The 25299-nt window shown below is 38.4% G+C and overlaps 1 protein-coding gene across 1 annotated transcript in view; it reads left to right on the forward strand.

Annotated features, from left to right (window-relative positions):
- LOC112103175 (von Willebrand factor A domain-containing protein 8) overlaps positions 1-25299 on the forward strand; it is a 255098-nt gene that overhangs the window by 159943 nt on the left and 69856 nt on the right. Inside the window, exons 25-32 of the mRNA XM_029911809.1 lie at positions 7696-7804; positions 8923-9061; positions 10978-11177; positions 19880-19996; positions 20653-20717; positions 20818-20943; positions 21700-21809; positions 24186-24340. Coding sequence (XP_029767669.1) covers positions 7696-7804; positions 8923-9061; positions 10978-11177; positions 19880-19996; positions 20653-20717; positions 20818-20943; positions 21700-21809; positions 24186-24340 — 1021 coding nt within the window. The remainder of the gene's footprint in view (positions 1-7695; positions 7805-8922; positions 9062-10977; positions 11178-19879; positions 19997-20652; positions 20718-20817; positions 20944-21699; positions 21810-24185; positions 24341-25299) is intronic.

Here is a 25299-nt window from a genome sequence, read left to right on the forward strand (position 1 = left end):
GATGGAATTTGGCCAGGACACCAGATTAACACTACTAAATTCACAAATGCTGTGAGGTCTTTAACTGTTCTGGACATTTGTTCACCATTCTAGACATTTGTTCACGACTGACACAGAGGCTACTTACCGAGTCACCAGCATCACATCTTGTAGCATATTTGTTCTTTGGAGCTTGCTTCTGTCCAAGTACTGAGTAATAGGACTCTCTGTACTTTGAGATCTTGTCTGATAACAGTAGAACAGTAGGCATGAGTGTCATGTGTTACTTTGAAAAGTTATTTTTTGTACATTTTCTGTTTTTGTCTTTTTTATCATATCTTCTCTAGATTTCCAATTTTCCAAGCCAGAAAATACATCGCACATTCACATTTTAAAATCATCTGAACCTTTTTCTAATTGAGCTGGTTTGAAAATATCTCTGTGAGGTTAATCTGTGGCCAGATAATAGATTATGGGTATGTCCTGGCTCCCAGGATCCTGTGAGTTAGCTGAGGTTTTTTTGGTATTGCCTGTCAAGTAAGGAGTGGGAGAGTATAACTCCGTTCTCTCTGCTCCCCTCTATTTAAGTCAGAGTATCTTTATGAATTTTACAATATCTTTTGATAAGCTTAGTGTTGTAGAATTGATGTTTATAAAGACGAGATGACCTACCTACCTATTCTGTTCTTGGAAGGTAGTGATTATAATTGGTCCCCACTCACCCAAGCACACTGGAAAGCTATTGTTTTTATCTATTAGTTTTCCTTTTGATTGATATCTGATGAAGCTGGAGGCTGTGTACGAAATATCACACATCAGGTTGTGCACTGTTCATCAGATCTCCACACACCTTAGGTATGCTGAGGCCCATGCAGCAGTAGAGTGCCTCAGTTCACATTCACTACTTGTGCACACCATGGAGTGTATTATTACACCTAAAATTGGGGGAAAGCAGTTTGTAGGAATTTAAATATCATACATGTAATATTTAAGCCCCACCCTGCCAGAAAGTACTCTGTTGTCAGTTCTAACTCTAGGAAATTACTACATTGAGCTCTGTGGTGTTTACATGAAATAGGACTGAATAAAGAGAGACTGAAGCCCTCTGAATTTGGTCCTGAAATAATTTAAAACAAACAAACAGCTGGTGTGAGGATATCTTGCACATCTTCCTTTTTCTTCTTTACTGCATACCTTGTTCCCCATTCCTTCCCTCTCCTGCTATTGGTGAGTGGGTCTTCAGTTGCTAAGCTGCTGCTTCTGTTAACTTGTCTTGTTATTGTGATCCATTCCTCAGCAGTTCCCTCCCTGCTTTGTGTATCACTGAGCTGATCTGTGGTAGTGAAGACGTAAAGAGCTGGGTAGGGCTGTGCAACGGGGACTGTATGGAGAGACAGGGTGACAGTGACTTCCTTCAAGCCCTGTTCTTCTCTGTTGAGTGACTGGTCAGACTGTTCCCATAAGGGGAAGGGGGAAAAAGGAAAGATGGGAAGAACCATTTAATTTTTAGTCTTCACTCATCAAGTTGGAGGCAAGGGCAACTTCAAGCTGCTTGAATTTTTTAATGTCTCTTTTTTTTCCTTTGTGTCTCACAGATAAGAAATAGGAAGGTCATTAAACTGAAATCTTAAATGATACAAATAAGACTTTAATCAAAAGTTGTTTGTTTGAAGTGCCATGATCTGGTTAGCAAAGAACATAACGGCCATACTGGGTCAGACCAAAGGTCCATCTGGCCCAGTATACTGTCTTCTGACAGTGGCCAATGTCAGATGCCTCAGAGGGAATGAACAGAACAGGTAATCATCAAGTGATCTATCCCCTGTTGCCCATTCCCAGTTTCTGGCGCAAACAGGCTAGGAGTATCATCCCTCCCCATCATGGCTAATAGCCATTGATGGACCTATCCTCAATGAATTTATCTAGTTCTTTTTTTAACCCTGTTACAGTGTTGGCCTTCACAACATCCTCTGGCAAAGAGATCCACAGGTTGACTGTGCACTGTGTGAAGAAATACTTCCTTTTGTTTTAAGCCTGCTGTCTAGTACTTTCAGTTGGTGACCCCTAGTTCTCGTGTTATGAAACATTCCATCCCACCTTTGATTCACAAGACTGTGAGTTCCCCAATTTGTTAGTTGCCTTTTATAACTCCTGCCTGAGTTATAAAAGGTATATATCAGTTATAAAAGGTATAGATCAGTTCTGATAGCTACCTTCAGAAAACACAAATTACAAGTAACTTGATTCCTATAAACTTAGGGTAGGTCTATACTTACCTCCAGGTCCAGCAGTAAGCAATCGATCTTCTGGGATTGATTTATCGCTTCTTGTCTAGAGGCGATAAATCGATCCCGGATCGATCCCGGAAGTGCTCGCCGTCGATGCCAGTACTCCAGCTCCGCGAGAGGAGTACGCGGCATCGACGGGGGAGCCTGCCTGCCGCGTCTGGACCCGCGGTAAGTTCGAACTAAGGTACTTCGACTTCAGCTACGTTATTAACGTAGCTGAAGTTGCGTACCTTAGTTGGAAGTGGGCGGTTAGTGTGGACCAGGCCTTAGTCTCTTCATTTTTAGTGGACTCAAAAACTCCATTTATATTTTGCCTCTAGATAATTATTTTCTGACAAATTCTCCCATTAGACTACTGTACATGAAGAAAATCAAACTAAATAACAATTTTGTGTAGAATTTTATGTAGAATCACCATGTTGACTAAAGGTTTTGGGCCAATCTCCTCCTCTTCACAAAGACATTACTTACATAACCGCCTCATACTCAGTAGTGAATCCTGGATCTAGAGCCCTCAGGGTAAAATAGTCAAAAAGTAACAATTTAAACAAAATGGATCTAAAGGATCTGACAGGTTGATTGTCAATCAAAGAACTGACACGGAAATAATTCAGTGGAATTGACTGTTAGGTGTTGGTCCTTCTTTCATATGATGTCACATTAGGGGTCTCTAGAGACATAAAAACAAACAAGCTTTAGCTTTTGATGAAGAGTGTGAATAAGAGTTCTTGTTTGATACTGTAGATTATCATTCCAGAGAATGAAGGAGTTTGTGTAGAACTTTCTTTCTACATCTTAAACTCACAAGTTCCCACTACCTCTCACACCTTTGCCAGTGACTCAGTGATAAGAATGGCCATACTGGATCAGTGCAATTGTCCATCTAGCCCAGTATCCTGTCTTCTGACAGTAGGCAATGCCAGGTGCCCCAGAGGGAATGAACAGAACAGGTAATCATCAAGTGATCCATTCCATGTCGCCCATTCCCAGCTTCTGGCAAACCTAGGGACACTTCAAAGCATGATTTTGCATCCCTGCCCATCCTGGCTAATAGCTATTGATGGACCGGACCTATCCTCCATTAATTTATCTAGTTCTTTTTTCAACCCTGTTATTGTCTCCTCTGGCAAGGAGTTCCACAGGTTGACCGTGCATTGTATGTAAATACTTCCTTTTCTTTGTTTTAAGACAGCTGCCTATTAATTTCATTTGGGGGACCCCTAGATCTTGTGTTATGAAAAGGCATAAATAATACTTCCTTATTTACTTTCTCCACACATGTCATGATTTTATAGACCTCTAGTCGTCTCTTTTCCAAGCTGAAAAGTCCAAGTCTTTTTAATCTCTCCTCATAAGGAAGTTGTTCCATACCCCTAATCATTTTCGTTGCCCTTTTCTGAACCTTTTCCAATTCCAATCTATCTTTTTTGAGATGGGGCAATCAGGTCTGCACACAATATTCAAATATGGGCTTACCATGGATTTATATAGAGGCAATATGATATTTTCTGTCTTATTATCTATCCCTTTCTTAATGATTCCCAACATTCTGTTTGCTTTTTTGACTGCAACTGCACATTGAGTGGATGTTTTCAGAGAACTATCCACAATAACTTCAAGATCTTTCTTGAGTGGTAACATCTAATTTAGACCCCATCATTTTACCTGTATAGTTAGGATTATGTTTTCCAATGTGCATTACTTTGCGTTTATCAACATTGAATTTCATCTGCCATTTTGTTGCCCAATCATCCAGTTTTGTGGGATCGCTTTGTAGCTCTTCACAGTCTGCTTTGGATTTAACTATCTTGAGTAGTTTTGTATCATCTGCAAATTTTGCCATCTCACTGTTTACCCCTTTTTCCAAATCATTTATGAATATGTTGAATAGGACTGGACCCAGTACAGACCGTTGGGGGACACCACTATTTACCTCTCTCCATTCTGAAAACTGACAGTTTATTCCTACCTTTTGTTTCCTATCTTTTAACCAGTCACCGATCCATTAGAGGACCTTCCCTCCTATCTCATGACAGCTTACTTTGCTTAAGAGCCTTCGGTGAGGGACCTTGTCAAAGGCTTTCTGAAAATCTAAGTACACTATATCCACTGGATTCCCCTTGTCCACATGCTTGTTGACCCCCTCAAAGAATTCTAGTAGGTTAGTGAGGTATGATTTCCCTTTACAAATGCCATGTTGACTCTTCTACAACAAATCAAAGGGACTAAACCAGTCAGAACTGGGGAAGAGAATAAAACCTCAAGAATTTAGGAGAAAGGTGAACTTATTCCCCTTAGTGGAAAAGAAAAGAAAAAAAGGCACTATTAACAAAGCAAAGCTCCAACAAGACATCATGAAGACACTATAATAGAGGCTCAATTGAATGTATACCCCAAATTAGAAAACATAGTAAGGGAACCAAAAAAGTGCCACCGTGGCTAAACAACAAAGTAAAAGAATCAGCAAGAGGCAAAAATGCATCCTTTAAAATGTGGAAGTTAAATCCTAGTGAGGAAAATACAAAGGAGCATACGGTATGACAAGTGAAGTGTAAAAATATAATTAGGAAAGCCAAAAAAGAATTTGAAGAACACCTAGCCAAAGACTACCTCATATCTCACCAGTGTACTAGAATTCATTTTTAGGAAGTGTGGAAATAGGGGATTTATAAACTTATGATATTTTCATGAATTGTCTACATCTCAGATTTAAAACAAAGGCTCTAATCTTTGACATTTTCTTCAGGACATGACCCAATTTCAAACGGTCTGGTATATCTCTCAATTAATAAGTTCTAATTGCCTCTCAAAAGGAGCATGTAGCTTTTCCAAAGACTGGAGAAAATTGTAAAATTTCATAAATAGTCATAATTATTAGTAGGTTCATCGATCTATAGTGCACTACACGTGAGAGTTATGTGTAAGGAGTTCAAAACTAAAATCTAAGTCCTTGTGAAGTTGATGCTACTGTACCCACAGAGAAATTTAAAGTCATGTACTTCCTTCATAACCCCCCCAAAATGGATCAAACTCAGACTTTGCCAGAAAATCATTTTGAAATCCAAAACAAAACTCTTAGTGTTTTTTTACTATAAATGAAAAATTTACTTTCATTAATAAAACCAACATGTCATTCTAGTAACTGACTCTATACTCCTCTATGCATAAATGCATCTATCTTCGGGTTATATTGCATTAAAGAGTATACCCTGAATAACTGTTAATGATTGGATTGGATGTCATAACCTGAGCTGTGTTATACTTGCATTTCTTTTGGGTCTGACTTAATTTTGACTCCTGACGTAGGAGAAAACTGGCCAGACTGGTTAGGAAACAGATGAAAAAGGTTGAGACACTGTGAACAGATTCATTCAAAAATATTAATCTTTTCCAGTCAATGTTAAAAACAGACCTCACACTGCAAATAATTAAACAAGGGGAAATTGAAGATAGGAAGCAATTACAAGAAATATAGTTCTCAAACCTTGGTATTGACTGATGTTGTAAATAGGTGTAGGGTCATAAAAACTGTCTTCTCAGAGCTGGTTAACTAGGGAATTAAACGTAATGGAAAACACCGCCTGTCAAGCTAGTTTAAATTCAGCCCAGATTGCATCACCAAAAGTCATTACCATTTTATGGCTGAACATTGACCTATGTGAAATGCTTTGGTGGTTTCAATCCATTTCCTAATTCAATATCACAAAACCTATTGTTGGCAACTTTATTGAGAGTCTCAGCAAATGGACCGAGGACTGAATCGGTATGGAGATTGAACTACTCTCTCACCCCAAAAGGTGGCCCTTCCAGGTTGATTGAGGTACATGGGCAGAACAATTATTAGAATATTTTAATTTATTTTTCTTGTGCTATTCAGAAAGATTAGCAAACATAATTGTTCATTCCTAAAGTTGGAATAGAGAGAGATTAGAGGGGTGCTCAGACCTAGGGTTTTGATTTGGGCCCCCTCTCTGCCCAAAATATCTAAAAGAAACAAACCTCCTTTAATTTAACAGAGCCTATTATTTTTAAAGAATTCTGATTGTAGGAACAGACACAGACAAATAGAACACGAGAGATCAAGCACAGACAACAGTCTTGGAGAACTTACTTAAAATAGACTTCAGAGATGTATTTTTAGAAGGAGGGAGAGGGTTGTCTTCTATTCTCATGCCAAGTTTTGTAGTTGTGCAATAACGTAAGAGGTTTAAATAGTGTTTAGAAATATCTTGCACACGCTCTCAACTTTCTTACTCTAGAAGCAAATTAAATACATGCTACATGCCAACTAGTTCCAAATAAGAGAGATCAAAAGGAAATGTTCTGATACTGTGTCTTAGCATATCAGTTCATTGGTTTTAATGTAATTATTCTGCATTAACAAAACTTTAAATAATTTTATTAGTAGTTGCAAATCACTTGAGAGAGAGTAGAGGAAGAACAAAAATATGTGTACTATATTCTATGAAATTACTTTATCATATACCAATATTTTCAGTTATTACAGAAATTATCTTTTACAGTGGCCCACATGTTCTCTTCCTGAATGAAAAACAAATGGAAAAAAAATGAGGTCAAGAACATCATTCAAGTTTAGGCAAATTAACCCCGTCTTTTCTGTAGGATTGGCAAGGGTTGTGTTGTGAGCAGGTGACCATGAAAAGCAGTGGAGTCTAAGCATCCATGGGAAACCCTACACCTGCCATATAGATACCCTTAACAGGGCATACAGAAGGACCATCCTTCTGCACTTTCTTGTGATACATAAGAACGGCCATACTGGGTCAGACCAAAGGTCCATTCTAGCCCAATATCCTGGCTTCCGACAGTGGCCAATGCCAGGTGCCCCAGAAGGAATGAACAGAACAGGTAATCATCAAGTGATCCATGCCCTGTCGCTCATTCCCAGCTTCTGGCAAACAGAGGCTAGTTTTGGCAGCATAGGCAATTAGCATATGGTCATTGTCTGTACTGTGTGACCCATCCACTGGGTGTCAGAGAACATACAACAGCAATTAATGCTCCTTCTTGCAGCAATAAACTGATGCAACATTTACTGTACTCATTATGCAGTTTTCCTAGAGGAACATATCACTTAGAAGAGCACCTCCCACTCATTCTGGCATCCTCTTTGAATTGAGTTAAGCTGATCAAGAGAGGACTGAATATGCTTCGCTACATAGCTCAGACAATACAGACTTTTAAAGCTTTTCAGAGCACGGTCTTTTAGATCCGGAGATTACTTGTGTTTCAGAAAATTTTAATTTTTGCCATTTAAAAAAAATTGAATGTTTCAGCAAGGGAGCATTTTCAACAAGAAAATCTTTAAAATAGCCTCTTAGAAAAACTCTATGGTTAAATGACATATCCCTTATTCATTGCAAATTAACAGGGATAAATGTTTCTTTGTTCATATGTTGTTTGACAGGCTACCCTTGCCAGACCATAAATTTATGGGCTACTGGAGAATCAATCAATCAGGGAACGCACGGCGGAAACTACTATGTCCAACAGAAACTCATCAGTTAAATATAAAGGTTTGTATCTTTTTTAATGCTTAAAAATATTGATTACCGGTAGTCATTTTTTCTTTACAGCAATAAATCATCACCCAGATTATGATTTAATAAATGTAAGATGTCACTCATTTCCTGCAGAAAGAAGAATCTGAGTTGATTTTTGTAATGAAATAAATACTGTTAATTGTACAGATTAAAAAAGTAGACTATTTTGTGATTCACACTGCCAGCTGAGTTGCTGTGGGGTCCTATCTTGTGAGCCCTCCATATGCAGGACATATACTGAAAGGAGTACTGGGGAGGGGGGAGGGAGGAGGGTGGACTTTGCAGGGTTGAGTTCAAAAGCTCTTGCAGAGTTCTTGCTATGAAGGTGACAATGCCATTTTTAGAGAAGCCCGGAAACAGGCAAGGATACGTGGGGAGGTCCAGTTTCGAGTCCCCAGATCACAACTCATCTGCATGAGATATAAAATGGGAAGGAGCCTGTTTTCCAGTTTCATTTCACATGCAGCTGAATTCTTCTGAAATTTTCTCTCTCTCAAATCTGAATCTGAACCTTTGGTCTGATTTGGCCTCCAGCCTAAACCTAATCCACATCCTCTACAAACCCAATGTCTTGTCCTGTCTTTATTATTACTTGAGTGGTGGGGGGGAAACTGTTAGTGTAATGTTGTTTGATATTTTAAACCTTCCATAATCAAGAAATTCGGTATTGTTTCCTTGCACAAATGCACTGTGCGCCAGTCTTTCATTATTGATCTAAAACACTCCAGGCAATGTGACCTCTCCTCCATGGGATTAAGGATCATTGTTCCATACTAAGTTCCATGCAGTTCCCCATGACTAGATGGATGTAATAGTTGAAATATGTAGCCTCAAGGGAGGGTGACAGCATGGCTTGTATATTATGGGGAAAATGGTGGCAGGATCTTCAGGGCTCCAGGTGGGATGCAGAGGGCTTACAGAAAAAGCAATCTGGTTCCTTCCCAAATATAAGCCTTCCTCTTTTGTTTATAATGCTTGGTCTGGCATTTAGTGTTAAAAGCAATAGAAATCTTTAGGAAAACTCCTAGCGTTTATAAAGGTTGGTGAGTGAAATAAAATACCTAGTCCTCGTGGTTATCATTTTCTTTTAGGGTCCAGTATATTTAAATGTTCAGGGATTTCCACTGGAACGGCATGAAGCAAGGTCCCTCAGTTTCACAGAAGAACTTGCTTTTTGGACACTGCCTTTGAATGAGGTTAACTTAGTCTGTGATGTTGCTGTAGCAGAAGGTACAGTAAAATATTTGTAATTTTTGTAATGATCCCCATTATTGTATGATATAAATTACACTGGAGATAATGAGGAATTGGACAGATGAGATCATAGCTGTTCATTAATAGTCAGTACTATGTAGTTTGTATTCCCTTTTTTTGAAATATGCAAGAGCAATATCATATTTTTGTAATTGCAATAAAAAAGAAACTACAAATTGTGTGCCGAGTGTACGCGCAGTAACACAGAGAATGCATTTCTGGGAACCTTCACTGCATGAGATATAGAAAAAATATTGCTTGCTTTTCTCTTCTTTATATTTAACTTTTTTTTTAAGTCAAAAAAGACAAAATGCAAAAACAGTCAATCATGAAAGGGGAGTATAATTCCATTAAAACATATTGGTGATAATGTAAACTATGAAGGAAATTTGGCTCTAAAAGGAAATATAGATGCGTAATTAAAAGTGTTCCTAATTTTTATATTATATAGTAGATTGTTTCAAAATTAATTTTAAAAAGTCTTTCTAACTTTGCCCTTCCCTAATTAAAACCAGTTCTAATGCAAGACTTGTAGCATGCAAAGTTCTGTGCTTTCTTTTTGGTGCTTATGCTGATCAGTGCCCTTTCTTATTGAATCAATCCTGCCTTATTTAACTACATTATATACATAGATATGTGTCCCAATGCGCATCACATCATTATTGATACTAGTGACCATTACTTATGGTATATTATAAAATGTAATAAATTTTGTGGCTGTAATTTATTTTACATTGTAAATACATTAAAATTATGTGGCTTCACTTTCTAAGCATGTTCACAATTCTGATTGTGGCTTCACTTTCTAAGCATGTTCACAATTTTTTGATGACACTAATAGAAATTGCAGTTTTAATTTGATGCTCAGAAACGTCTAAAGTGAGTCAAAAACAGTTGTAGTGTTTCTCTCGCCACATGAAACTTCCTTCCTCTTGTCTATAATTATTAAATGACCTGGTGTTTTAGTTCCAGAGAGTGGACACATTTTTAAAAAGTCTGTATCTGAAAAATTTTACTATAGTTTTCTCTTTCTTAGAAACTTTTCTTTTTTATAAGTAAACTTGCTTATGCTGTACAGGTTTCCGGTTATAAGGATTCATATAACACGAATCTTTAGCAGTTGATTTGGATGGCAAACCAGCTTTATGTCTTGGACTTCTATTCAAATATCTTTTGGAATAGTTGTGCAGGGAGTTACTAGTCAGTGTGAAGCCGGTAACAACTTGTCTGTTAAAAGTTTAGTTTACATATAGGCCACATCGCATCCTTGATTTATGTACAAAATTCCCTTTGTCATCATGGGAATGCTGCCATAGGTTAAGAGTAGCCGGGCCGGCTCTGGCTTTTTTGCCGCCCTAGGCAAAAAAGCCACCCGCCGCCCCCCCTCCCACCCCCCCAGCGCGGCAGGGGAGGGCGGCCAGAGCGCCGGGGGGAGGGCGGCAAGCCCGGCCGGGGCTCTCCGCTTTCCCCGGCGGCCAGAGCGGCGAGCCCGGCCGGGGCTCTCCGCTTTCCCCGGCGGCCAGAGCACTGGGGGGAGGGCGGCGAGCCCGCTGCGGCTCCGCTCTCCCCGGCGGCCAGAGCGCCGCGGGGAGGGCGGCGAGCCCAGTCGCGGCCCCACTCTCGGGCCGGAGCGCCCCGCGGCCCCGCTCTCGGGCCGGAGCACATGCTTGGTGGGCTGGTGCCTGGAGCCAGCCCTGAGAGTAGCATATAGTCCTACATGGATTGATTGATTGATATATGTGCCATAATAGGATAAACTTATTTTAAATATGTTGCTGTATTCCCACAATAGCATCATTCAGTTTTCAGTTAATCTGATGGTTAACATGATTTTGGATCATGACAGAGTCTTTTACTTTCATTAATTTTGCCTTATTTTCCTATTTCAGAAGACGAGACTGAAAATATGCTCTATGTGGCTACATGCAATCCAGTTTCCTTATATTTCATGAATGTATCTAGTAAAAATGGATACTTTGTGGATTGTTATGACATCTTCCCAAGAACGGCTGGCAGCATATGGCAACCCTTTGTGACTGTGGCACCTCTAGGAAATCCACTCAAAGGGCAAGTGATTCTTCATGAAGAGCAGGTAAAATAAATAAATAGATATCCTCCTGTTTCATGTTTCATTGTGAGAAAAGTAGTACAGCAAGAGTAGGATCCCGGTGGTTCCTCAATCTCTGTAGGTTGTGAGATACTTAGTCTAATTGCACAATAAACCTTTAGAGAGGGTCCCTCAGCTCTACTTTTTCTTGCGGTGTTTAGGCTGATTTACTGTATGTTTTTATGTACCTTTGCATTATTAATGCTGAGATTTGCCTGTTTATCCTGTTAGTGGTAAACGTACACTGAGAACTATTGGAGGGGGGAAAGGGAGATTATGATTTGCGTTTGGAAGTCTCAAATTAGCAGAGGAAACTTATTAAGTCTCAACTCCCCTATTTTAGCTGTGTATTCAAATCCAAGCCCTGCTCATCCCTGTTCTAGTTTTTGAACTTTTAATAAAAAAATAAATGCCTTCTGAATCACAATTGTTCATGCCACCATTCTTTTTTTTTAATTAAGTATCATGATGTTTCCCTTTCCATAGCATGAGTTTTGTGGGAACACAAAACTGAGAGTAGGATGGATGGGTAAAACAAGATGGTGGTGTAAACCACATTGTAGAGATGGATTAGAGTTGCAAAGTTTGGATTTGGATTCTAACTTTCTCAGTGTCAGATCTGTTTGATTTGGGCCCATCACTTCAATAGTCTTATTTGGAACTGCTATTAGAAATTGATTAGAATATTTTCAATTTAACACTTTTTTACAGGGGATGGGGGAGCAGCCACCAAGATGCTGACATGAGTAAAAAAAGAATTAAGTATTAATATGAATTATAATAATAGCCTAATAAATATGATCATGTCCCATTAATGCCTGAGGGGGATAGACACCAGGAAGGAAGAAAAGTTATTTAAGCCAAATAGCAATGTTGGAACCAAACAAAAATGGCCATGAAAACATTTAGGCTGGAAATTAGAAGGTTTGAGGAGTTAGGTTCTGGAACAGCCTTCCAATAGCAGTAGTCAAGGCAAACAGCTGATTTTAAGATGGCGCTTGATAAATTTATGAATGGGGTTATATGATGGTGTTGCCTGCGATAGCAAGGGATTAGAATGTATGGCTCAGGGGTCTCTTCCAGTCTTACATCCTGTTTACATTCCTAAGTGATATGAGACACAGCATTAACAATTATCATTATTGTTGGTCACCAGCCTCCCTCTTCCTTTTCTGTTTTTTTTTTTTTTCCCCCCCCTTACTGGTTCTTGGTTACTTTCCCCATTTCCCAGTGTCTATTAGCTAGCTCAGAGGAACCTTTTCTGTATTTAGTAGAGGGAATGAGAAATTTCCATTAACACCACAGCTGATGAGGTGTCAAATATCTCATACACATTTAGCATCCCAGGAAGCCATGCATATTGTCATAGCCTAAATATAGGTATGCTTTACTGGTCTCAGACTTATGGCTAAATTCAGTGCATATGTAATCAGGGCAACCTGTTACTGATCTCAGCAGAATTGCATTTGCCTATATCCGTGTTGAATTGGGCCCCTAGAAATGCATTTTCCCAATTTTCATCCAAAAGCTAACTTCCTTCGCTGTTGCCAATAGAGTTGTCTTGATCAGTTTTAAAAGCACTATTTGAGCTATTTTGGGAAGCTCATAACAAGTTTGTTCAGTTCAAAACAAGGCTTTGCCCTCTATGACTAAAGTCAGTACAGGAAATTGTAAAACAGATGGCACTCGATCCTCTGCTTTGAGTGCCTGAGACCGTTTAGAATACTAGACATTTTCTGAAGGCAGATCCGAGCAGTACATGCCTATTATATTTCTAAACTTCTGAAATTCCTAAAATGAAAATAATTGTCTTGTTGGTATTATTTTTAACAAAACTGCAGTAGCATTGAATCTCTTTGGGGAGGAGAGGGAATATTTTATCAAAGGCTTCTGTGAAACTTTAGGCAGTTAACTCAGTGATTGGTTTTACACTGTGATAATGTCTGTCCTTCTAGGATACGTTTTTCAATAAAAGTCTGAATTAAAATCTGATATAAAGACTGTACTATAGGTTGGCTACTGTGGTTCAATGCACCATTGCTGTTGACTTTTGTTCAGCTGTAACCTTCTTTTCTTTCTCTGACCATAAGTTTGAATATTGGCAACTTCGGTCTTGTCTTTCTCAGCAAGTGCCACAGTTGGGCAAAGGCATTCTAAAAATAAACCTAATTATCATGCTGGAAAATAATATACTAACAATAATATTACTGCATGTTTTGCATTATCTTAGGATTTCATATACAAACTTAATATTAAAATAGATCTTCATTGATTCTTAAAATATACTTCATTAAACTGACAATTTAGATTTACAGAGCCTGCATATGTTTAGAATCACTTCAAAAATGACGTGACCTTTCTATAACAATCAGTTTCTTGCACTTTATGTGGAAAAATTAAGGAATATGATCCACTCATGTAGCATATTATTAATCACCGTGGATTGTTGCCTATCATTCTATTTAATTTTTCACCAGTTGAAGGCCAGGTTAATAATTTGCTCGGTGCAAGGCCCAAAATGAGATACCAAGGAACCAGGCATTTATCTGGTGGGCTGGACCCTGGCGTAGCCCTGATGGCCACTGCTGTGTGATCTGAAGCTTTGATCTGGGCTCTCCCTTAGTTCACAGCTCATTTAGTCTGTTTAGTTTCATATCAGGCAGAATAAGCAGAGCCCAGATTACTGCTAACATGCAGCCTGTTGCTTCCAGAAGGATGAGGAAGACCCCTGTGGTGGCATTTCCTCACCTGACTTTTGACATGGGAAGGGGAAGGAAAGACACAGTATTGTCCACTTCAAGAGTTCAAAAAATCAGGAGATTTTAGAAAATGGTACATTTGGAGTTCTTTTTATTTTTCCCGGGTTTTTGAAGGCTAGAGGTGGGCAAATTGGACAAGTCAGGTAACACAGCTTGTAGTTTTATCCAGAATTTTAACTTGAAATGAAATAATCCTTCCTTAAGGCTTCAAAAAATAAAAAGTAAGAGAGGTTTTTTCTCTTTTTTTATTTTTCTTCATGTTTTGAATCTCTGCACTTCTGGTCCCTGCTGAGAAGTGTAAAAATACAGAACTTTGAGAATCCATCTGATCTTGAAATATTTCCACTTGTAACCATAGGCCAGAAGGCTTGACAGTATTGCTGGCAAGCCAGTTCAGCCTTAATTTGTAGAATCAAAAATGTTGTATAGTTCAAGTAAAGTTTAGTTAAGCATTCACACTTTCAGAGGGCAGATGTAATCTAGTGGACAAGGATGACTGTGAGGTTAAAAAAATGGACTAAAAATCAGGAGACCTAGGTTTTATATCTAGCTCTGCAACAGATTTACTAGGTGGACCTGGGCAAGTCTGTGCATCTGTAAAATGGGAATGATGCTATTACTTACCTAAATGAGGCCAAATGTATTGATATTTGTGAGGTGATAAGCACCATGGAAGCAAAAACAAATAGTGAACCAAGCACAGGATTTCTGAGTGCTAATCTGAGCTCTGCCACTGACTCTCTATGGCCTATGGCAAGTCACTTAACTTTTCTTTTTTGCATCTTCCTTGTGTCTGCATAGGGAGAGTAATAACATACAGTACCTACCTTACAGGGACATTGTGAGGATTAGCTACTGCTGGTAAAGTGGTTTGGAGGCCGAAAGTGCTATAATAAATACCAAGTATCATTATGTAAGCCAGACCTCCAGTTACGAGTATTCGAAAAAAGGGTCAAAAAGTGCTAAAATCTTGAAGGAAACAAAAATCACTTTAAAAATAAAATAAAATCTCTGCTTCCCCTTTTGTTATTTTTGTTTTAAAAATATCCCAGTACTTAGTATCACAGAGTAGTGACTTTCCAAATAGCTGTTCTAATAAAACATTTTTTTAGATGAACATTTATGACTCAATTACAAAACACACTTAAATAGATAATTATAGTGGAAAGGATGAGACAACGATATCCATGGCTGTGCAGACAAACTGCTGCTATTTATTTTTTCTCATATAATGTCCATCTGGATTGAATCAAGAGCATTGCACTAAAATAAAAGTCCTTAATTTCTTCCTCCTCCCTTAAATAAAATTTTACTAAAGTGTACTTTATTGGGGCTTTAACTTAATTGCATATTTGTGGGCATTACCAACTTTTAAGCCACCTCCATGTTTGCTTGGGAGAGGGATGGGCGACTCACATTCTACTGAATGGCTTGAAGACCTCAGTGCTGAGCGTGGCCCTTTTTTTATCCCTCCTATGTCAAACACTTCAGTTGATAATTTAGGAGGGCTTCCCCTTTACCACTTGAATCTTGGTGGTAGATCCATAATGGCTCTCATGTGGGGGAAGGAGTTCAGAGTGCTCAGCAGGGACTTTCAGCTCTTCAGGGAAAAGCTTGGTGGCGGTGTTCCTTGCCACCACACTGAACTGCAGGGTACCCTCCCCCTCACAGACCAAGTGTTTCCCCTCTGTATGCACCCAATGCTGTTGGCCAGTCTAAATGGTAACAGGTAGATAGTGGGTAAGTTTTGTGGAGTTGAGTGTGTGAAGCAAACCACATGCAAATTATTTAATTAGATAATTTGCATATTTAGAACCAATGTATCTGTAACAATAAACTTCCGTTTTAGAAAAAATTGTGTGAATTTAGTGCTGGTAAAAAGTATTGATTCGATAGTCCTAGTAAATGAAGTTCCTGTTATCAGCAGGACAGGCTGTCCACACACCATGCCCTGCCAGCATACTTTGATCTTTATCTGGAGGATGCTGTGGAAGAAACTTGCTCTATGGGTAGCAGGGGTAGTTTAGTCTCTGTGGCCCGTGACGTTTTTGACCCCTCTGCTGAGTCTGCCAACCAGTGCAGAGTATAGTGTGAGTTTGTGACATTGGAGCTGAAACTGAAGCCCACCAAACTCATCACATAATGGGGGATCACCAAACATCCATTAGATGGGAACAGTTTTTAATCCATAGTAATCTGGTCTGGATTAAAATTGGTGACCTACAGACTGAAGGGTTTGCAGCCCATAAGCAATGCTCTGAGGCATCTGGTCCCCCAGTAAGATCTGATGCTACACCTTCATGAATGAGATTTGTTTGTTTGAAAGATACACAGATTAAATCAAGTTCTGACCTTTTTGGATTTTACGCAAGGGGAGGACTTCTGCTCTGTTGACACAGGGACGAAAATCTCCCACACATTGTTCTGTACTTCCATCCCATGTTGTTCTTAAAGGGACAGCTCCAATTAACTGAAATGTAAACTGTAGAAATACAACAGTAAAACTGATATTAACCCAGCATAGTAATTTACTGTTAAGTATAACATTTTGCAATATAAAAGCATTTTAACAGCTAGAAATATTCCAAGGTTCTCACACTATATTTTACAAACAATAAGTGTTATATAAAAGCCCATTAAGGACTTGTCTACATGGTGAGGTAATGCACTCTACAGGGGTGTGATTCCTAAAGCACACAAAAGGATTGTACATTAATTGGTCCATGCAGACCCTGCTGGTAGGAACTAAAAGTTCCGGTAGAGTGCATTGCCGCACAGTGTAGACAAACCCTAAGTTTACAAGTATAAACATCCACTATTTGGGAAAAAAACAGTTTTCAGTTTGCTACAGCAAACCTTGCTTCTGCCTCCTTTTGTGTATGCATTGTGATTGTTACATGTTCATATACTATTTTTTTCCCAGCTCGGAGTTCAGCAGAGTTGGAACCCAGGAACTTCAAATTCACTACACAGACTTCTTGCACTTACTTTCTCTACCTCTGTTTTACGGATATACAATGACAAGGTTGCTAAATGTGTCAGTGTCACCTGAGATCTGCAGGTAGCAGTGCTAGGAGAAGCTGCCTGTGTAAGGGAGGCATTGGAGCACACACTGTAGGAAGCGGTTTACTTTGCAAGGCCCAAGAGCCAGTAAGAAAGTCTCATCTATAACTGAAAGGGGAGGAATATTTGAATTTGTTGCATATATGTGTTTCCAGGAGGTGGGGCAAATAAGACAAGAGAGGAAGAAACTGCATGTGTGAGCATGGTTGTGTCTGGGAGGAGGCATATAAGGGAGAAACTGGGAATGGAGTTAAGGACCAAGGGACAGGAAATTTTGTTGTGGGCAAGAAAGATGGTTAAAAAGGAGGAAGTAAGTGAGGGTTAAATATTTAAATTATTACTTTTATCTGCGGCCGCTCCCCCCTACTCCCCACTATGCCTGCAAGAGCATTGAGCACAACTTCTCCACTCAGCAGTGAAATCACAGCCCTGTTTGGTTTAAGGACTTTTAAGAGGAAAATCCTAACTCAAATAAAAGCAGCAGTAAGGAAAGGAAAACTGTTCAGACACTAAAAATAAAAGAACGCCACTCATGAGGCTGGTTATTACATCTGTCCAAAGTTTGGAATTCCAGACATCAGGGTCATGAGGTCACCCAAAGGTTACTTTTCTCCCAGTCAAGAACAAACATAACGGAACTGCACATCAGCATCTTTTCCCATCCCACTTGAAGGATTGCCAGAACTGCAGTTGGATGTGTTCACAAGTGACGCAAAATTCTATTATTAAACACAGACAGAATATGCCATCGGTCACTTAGCACAGAAGGAAACCATTAACATCAAAAGGGGTGGAGTAGAGAGGCTTTTTATACTGCCAACTGCACGTATAAACTTAATACTAAGTAGAAGAACATAACTGATTCATATGGGGTTTTTTGTGTCTTGGAAGGCTAATGCATTTCTTCAGTTCAGCTATGCTGATGCAGAAGTATATAAATACAATGTGGCAGAAAACCAAAATCCAAAACAAACCCTCTCCTGGGCCACATTTCTATAATTTGGGTTGGAATACGTGAGCATTTAACAAATTCTTCTTTTATTAGAAGAGTTGAGCTGCAGCTGAAGTTTTCCAAATGCTACAAATGTCATGATAATATTTTAAATGTTTTACCATATTTAGCTACAATAAGCTCTCATTCAAAATGAAAAGTTCATTCCTCTAAAATAACAGCCCTAGAGAAAATCTGAAGGTTACCCGCAAAAACTGTGACTCAGATTGAGTTAGTACATATTTTATTTAGGAGAATCTTGTGGACTTCACCTTTTTAGTACTTTATCATTCACTGTGTATTACTTCAGATGTTAGACACGCATACAGTTGACTTTTAATATGTCCTTAAAAAAACCCCTTGAAGAACGTAGCGTTTCACTGAATGACAAAGATTTAGAGCCAAGACATTAATGAAGTAATGAAATACAAGACTTAATTAGCTTATTCTTTTGTAGCTTTTAAAATTTAATTTAGAGCAGTTAAGGTTGGCTGTGTGTGATCATTTTCCCGAGTCCTTAAAAGTATAATGCCTTAGGAACAACTTTAGAATGTTTTAAAAAGAAATATTTAAAGCGATGCTACAGGAGCCACACAATAATATCAAATTATAGCTTAACCTTTTTCCATATAATAGTTTTTCACATTCCATATGATTTAAATGTTCGGGGATGGGGGGTTCTGTTGTTCTAGCATAATGTTAAGGAAACACTCAAGAGTTGCGGCAAATCTTTTAGTAAGATGGAAGAAGCAAAGCTGGTAAGACTTTCCTGTGTAGTTGAATGCAAATGGCTGCCACAGATGATTTAAGCCTTAACTGCATAAATCATATTAGACCACTGTAAATTAACATTAGACTTACACAATTCCCTCTAAATATTGATGTAAACTCTACAAACAAACAAATTTGATTTTTTTCAGCATGAATAAAACATTACAGAATTTTAAAATGGCACCATTCATCTGGACCAGTGGGTCCCAACCCTGGGTGTTCGCGAAATGTTACAGGGGGTTCTCAGGAAAAAATTCCCTAATGGCGGATAGAGCTGTCCCTTGGACTTGCAAGAGCTATGCAGATCAAAGCAAGCATATATGTCACACTGAGGAGATTTAAATATTCAAGACTCCTTATAAGAAATGGAAAGGGAGATGGATATTTTTTGCTGTTTTTAAAATTAAATAGGCACCTAGCACTGTTTTTAAAATTATTATGAAGAACATGTTTAAGCTTTGTAACATGTGTTGTTTGCCTGGACTACTCAAGACCTGAATGCTTGTGTAGGAGGAACTTTAAGAAGCTTACTCAAATACCTTCATGCTGTTTCACATCTGATACTCCTTGATGAAACAGGCTTATTCAAAATGATACAAGCTACGAAAGTGAGATCTTGGAAGAGTGTTGCCGTTTTCATAATGTAATAAAAATACTGTAATGATAAATAATAATAGTGTGAATAAACATGTCATAAAAACAAATTTTATATTTCCAAGATCACTGCTTTTATAATTTATACTCAGGTAAAAGAGAAAATCCCTGGAAATATTCATTTTTAGGAGGGGTTCGTGAGACTTGACATTTTAGTGAAAGGGGTTCACAGGTTGTTAAAGTTTCGGAACCATTGATCTGAACCAACCATTGTCAGTTAAATTGTACCTTTGCCTTACTTCATCAGTTCTGCACTGAGATCAGCTTTGCTAGACCAGAGGATCCAGTCTGCAATTTTCCAGCAAAGTAAAATCCAATTCATACTTTCAAAATTAAATTTCCTTGTGACATTAAGTAGCTTCAATTGCAAGGAACAAAGACACTTCATGTAGACCTGGTGCTGTGAGCTTTAAGAAGACTGGGCGTAATGCTCTCTTTTCTGTTTACAGAGTAATGTTGTCTTGTTGCTGGATACGAAAACTGGTGCCATTCATAGACTTTTACTCTCACCAGATACCCAAGAAGTTCCAAAGAGAGCATCCTGGTGGGGCAACAAGGAGGAGCCGGTGAGGAACAGCAACTTCCTGGCTAGACTATACCAGACCTATCAGAGCTCAGTATTACAGACATGATAGCAGGATAGCTTCCTTTCTATCTTTTATGGAACAAACAGTTAATTGTGTACTGCTATATATATTGAATTCTCAGTTTTGTACCAGCAGAATATATCATCATTACAGAATAGAAGGGCAATAAATAAGGGATGCTGTCTAGGGATATGTAATTTTTACAATGAAACCCTTTCAGATATTTTGCTAAGAGTTACAGAAGATTTTGTTGTGGTTCTGTTGAGCCCAAAGCAGCGTGATCTGTAATTCATTATACTGTGATGCAATTTATGAATTTGGAGTAGGTGGAAAGGTGCTTTGAGATGCGGTTATCATAGTGAATTACTTAATTAAAGAAAAACTAGCAAATTTGGTATGATTCAGTGGTTGCTGCTTGATTCTCAGCACTCTTGAAAATCAGGCCACCTAGTTACGTGCCTAAATGTGGGTTTAGAAACCTAACTTTAGGCACACTTTTTTGATCACCTTGGCCAAATATTTTAGTTTCTGACTTTTCTAACCAGAAAAAAGCATAACTATAAATATAAGGAGTCAGGTAAACTATTGGGGACTGACCTGACAAATTGTAATTGATGTGTAATGTATTTTTTTAGATCAGTCACAAAATGTGCAGAGAGTTTTCACATAAAAACTGGCTGGTGTTCTACAAAGAAGAAGGGTGAGAGTTAACTATAAATTACATTGCTTTTGTTTAAAAAAATAGATTTGTCATATACGTTCTCTGCCTCATAATTGTTTTCTTGGTTTACATTTCACAGAAACTACCTTATTGTGCTGGATGTACTGGAGGGTCGAACTCATACTATCTCACTACCTATCAATCTCAGATCCGTTTTCCTAGTGGCTGAAGACCGTTGGCTCTTGGTGGAAAGCAAAACAAATCAGTAAGTTAACCAAATTCATTATTTGTTTGGTAGTGTCTAGGAGCCCAAGTCATAGATCAAGATCCCCTGTGCTATACAAACATAGAACAAATGGAGATATTTGGCAATATTTGCAGCTGCATATCAGTATTTGTGTGCATCTAACCTACCTGCACAAATGCCTAATGTGCACACACAAATTTACTGGTTTTGTTTGTGTCTATGGTTAGGTGCCTATGGTCAGATTTCTTAGAGGTGCAGATTTCCCCATGCCCAAATTGCACTTGTGAATCCAGAGTGGTGAATGTGCAAGATGAGCTTATGTAAATTTGCACCACTGAAAATCTAGACCAAATTTGGCTATGTCCATATTCAGACCACATTATACACAGCTGGTATTTATGCCTGTATAAATTAGGTCCTTGCCAATATTAGTGTGACTGAAAATCTGGCTCATTAGTCTACTCTCCTAGTTACTTTGATTCATAGTTTAATGGAACAAACAGTTCTCCATTTTCCAGTTTCTGTTTAACCTCACAATAAATACAAGTGTATAAATAGTTACCGTAAGCAAATCTGCCTCTCTATGGTTTACTTTCTCGACCTATAAACTAGAGAGAATAAATGCTTACCTACCTCATAGATGTGTTGTGAGGCTTAATTAATTTTAAGTAAAACATGTTGAGATCCTTGTTATATAAGTATAGAGTATTTTTACTATTTAACAAATAAATATTCTTGTTACACCATTTTTTAATAAGTCTGCATTATTTACAGGAAATTTCTTTTAACCAAGCCAGCGCATATGGTATCTGAAGAGAGTGGAGTTTGCCAGCTGCATGCATTGAATGAAGACCCAGTTGACAAGGGTTTTGGTTTAACAACAGGTACTCAGTGTAAACCTGTGTCATTCTTTTTTTTATCAACTCTGTGTTTGTGCCTGTACAAACAACATTCCGGTACTTTAGATGTTTGAGTAATTTCATGTCTGATTCTTTTCCTGTAGTGTGTGATTCATACCATTGTTTCAAAAAAGATGGCAAAGTTCTGTACATGAGCTTGGAATTGTTTGAATAAAATGCCTCAGAAATTTTGAGAACTGTACAGAGACACACACATCTATTATAGGGGGCGCTGGAAGCAACCCCTTTATTTAGACTGCCTATCACTTTCCATTACAAGTGATTCTTGCAACCTTTCGTTTGAGGAGCTCTCACACCTCCATTGTTTGTAGCAGACTTTGACATTCAGGAGGAAGAACCCTTTAGGCTTCTGAAGTTCCTTTTCTATATCCCATGAAATTCCATTTAGATTTGACTGAGATATTGAGTTAAAACGTGCCGTTTTCCTTCTCTCACTTGCATTCCTCAGAAAAATGTTGCCAGCATGCCACAATTATTGAACATTGTCAGTAGAGGCAGGTTTGGAACAAATTGATAAATTAAACAGTAATAAAGCATAAGGATCAGATGTTATTCACCCAAGAGTTATGAAGGAACTCAAATATGAAATTGCAGAACTACTAACTCTGGTATGTAACCTACCACTTAAATCAGCCTCTGTACCAGATGATTGGTGGATAGCTAATGTAACACCAATTATTAAAAAAGGCTCCAGAGGAGATCCTGGCAATTACAGACTGGTAAGCCTAACTTCGCTACCAGGCAGATTGGTTGAAACTATAATAAAGGACAGAATTATCAGACACAGAGATGAACACGATATGTTGGGGAAGAATCAACACGGCTTTTGTAAAAGGAAATCATGCCTCACTAATCCATTAGAATTCTTTAATGGGGAGGAGGGTCAACAATTATGTGAACAAGGATGATCCTGTGGATATAGTATCCTTGGACTTTCAGAAGGCCTTTGACAAAGTCCCTCACCAAAGGCTCTTAAGCAAAGTAAGGAGTCATGGGATAATAGGGAAGGGTCCTCTCATGGATTAGTAACTGGTTGAAAAATAGGAAACAAAGGATAGGAATAAATGGTCAGTGGAGAGAAACTAAATAGCAAGGTCCCCCATGGATCTGAACTGGGCCCAGTGCTGTTCAATATATTCATAAATCATCTGGAAAAGGGGATGAATAGTGAGGTGGCAAAGTTTGCAGAGGATACAGAATTATTCAAGATAGTTAAGTTCAAAGCTGACTGGGAAGAATTACAAAGATCTCACAAAACTGGGTGACTGGGCAATAAAATGGCAGATGAAATTTAATGTTGATAAATGCAAAGTAATTGGAAAATATAATCCCAACTATACATATAAAATGATGTAGTCTAAATTGTCTGTGACTACTTAAGAAAGAGACCTTGGAGTCATTATGGATAGTTCTCTGAAAACATCTGCTCAATCTGCAGCAGCAGTCAAAAACCTAACAGAATGTTAGGAACCATTAGGAAAGAGATCGATAATAAGACAGAAAATATCATAATGCCACTATATAAATCCATCGTATGCCCACACATTGAATACTTGTGTGCAGTTCTGGTTGCCCCATCTCAAAAAAGTTATAATAGAATTGGAAGAAGTACAGAGAAGAGCAGCAAATGGGTAAATACTTGGGGCCAGAGTTTTCCCAGGGCTGGGAGTGGGGGCAAGAGAGATCCTCGTTAGGCTGGTCATCCCCCTGACCAGTCTCCAGACCCAGCACCTGCAAACGGCAACCCTCCCCCCACATCAGAAAAAAGCCTTCTGTTGCTGCCAGCTAACATGGTGATTTCTGTAGTCCTAGTAGCATCAGTCTCTGCTGCAGTGCGAAAGGTTCCCAGTTGAAACCATGCTGATGATTCATTATTGGGTGGGGGAATTGTTACAGTTGTACATAATAGAATTTGATTATATTTTTTCCTTAAAAGAAAAAAACTCATAAAAATCTAGGAAATTATATACAAAAATCCTATGTTAAAAGAAAGTTATTTAGGTTGAAAATTAGGATATGGCATATTCCGTGCAACTTTAATTTTGCTCCCATGGGACAATTTCACTGTTGTCTCGTTCAATGCATACGAGGACACAAGCTGGCAGAATTAAGGCTTTCCTAACTTTTGAGTGCTTGACTTTGCAACCTAAATAATGTTAATGTCATTTTTTTGGATGTAGTACAATGTAGCATAAACAGATCTTGACTTCTTTTCTTCATTTTATTTCTGTTGAATTATGATAAAAAGAATAATAGTAATTAGTGCTCAGTGCTTGTAAAGATAATTGGTTCCTCTTGCTTATCTGGATTTAATGCATATCATTTGATTCCCCACTTTAGCATCCGATTTGTGTGTGCCGCACACAGTTTCAAGTGACCAACTATCTTCAGAGAACCTAAGCGTAGCTGTGGAACAAAAGATCAGCTCTCCCAACAGGATTCTCTCGGATGTGCATAATTATGCTACTATTGTTGTTGGCTTCCCAGAACTTATGGTAAAACCAGTATTATTAAATTGTAAAATAATGATCATTACATTTATTTCATAACCAGTTAATCTAAATAGCCATTAACCTAATTATTTGCAAGAGGTAGTGAATAATGAGGTAATAAAATTTGCAGAGTATGCAATGTTTGTTAGTGTAGTCAAGTGTAGAGAGATTTCAGAAGGACTTGACAGTGATAGGAAATTGGGTGACACAAGGCAGATGAAATTCAATGGAGATAAGTTTCATACACTACGCATGGAAGAACCATCTTACTCCTCATACACATTGAAACATTTTAAATTAACTGTAACTACTCAAGAAAATGACATAATTGCAGACAATTCAGTGTGAACATCTGCTCAGTATGCAGCAGCAATCAATACAGCAAATGAGATGCCAAGCTGTAGTTTAAAAAAAGAAAAAAAAAAAAGTCTGGAGAGTACTACAGAAAAATACTATTATGCCATTGGCTGAATTGATGGTGTGCCTGATCATGAATACTGTGTTTGATTTTGCTCACCCTGTTTCAGAAATCTTATAGCAGAAATAGAAAAGATCCAGAAAGGGAAAGGGAAATGAAAATGATTAGAGGCATACGAGGGGAGAGTATATCGATTAGAGATGTTGCCCAGAATGAAGATGAACAAGAGGGACATGATGGGGTATATTTGGTATTAAGAGGGTTTTTAGGATAATTCTATTTACTATCTAATAATAAAAGGACAAGGGGGACACCTGCTGGAATTAAAAGTCATCAGATTTACAACTGATAAAAGAAAATACTTTTTGACATAGCACATAACAACGTTGATCCATTGAACTCACTGCTATAGCACTTGGAGTTACAGAGCTTACTAAAATTGAAACAAGGATTTAGACCAGGGGTCGGCAACGTTCAGCACGCGGCTCGCCAGGGTAAGCACCCTAGCGGGCCAGGCCAGTTTATTTACCTGCTGATGCGGCAG

This window comes from Terrapene carolina, unplaced genomic scaffold (genome assembly GCF_002925995.2).
Source record: "Terrapene carolina triunguis isolate 2854851 unplaced genomic scaffold, T_m_triunguis-2.0 Scaffold18, whole genome shotgun sequence".
In the NCBI taxonomy this organism is placed as follows: domain Eukaryota; kingdom Metazoa; phylum Chordata; order Testudines; family Emydidae; genus Terrapene; species Terrapene triunguis.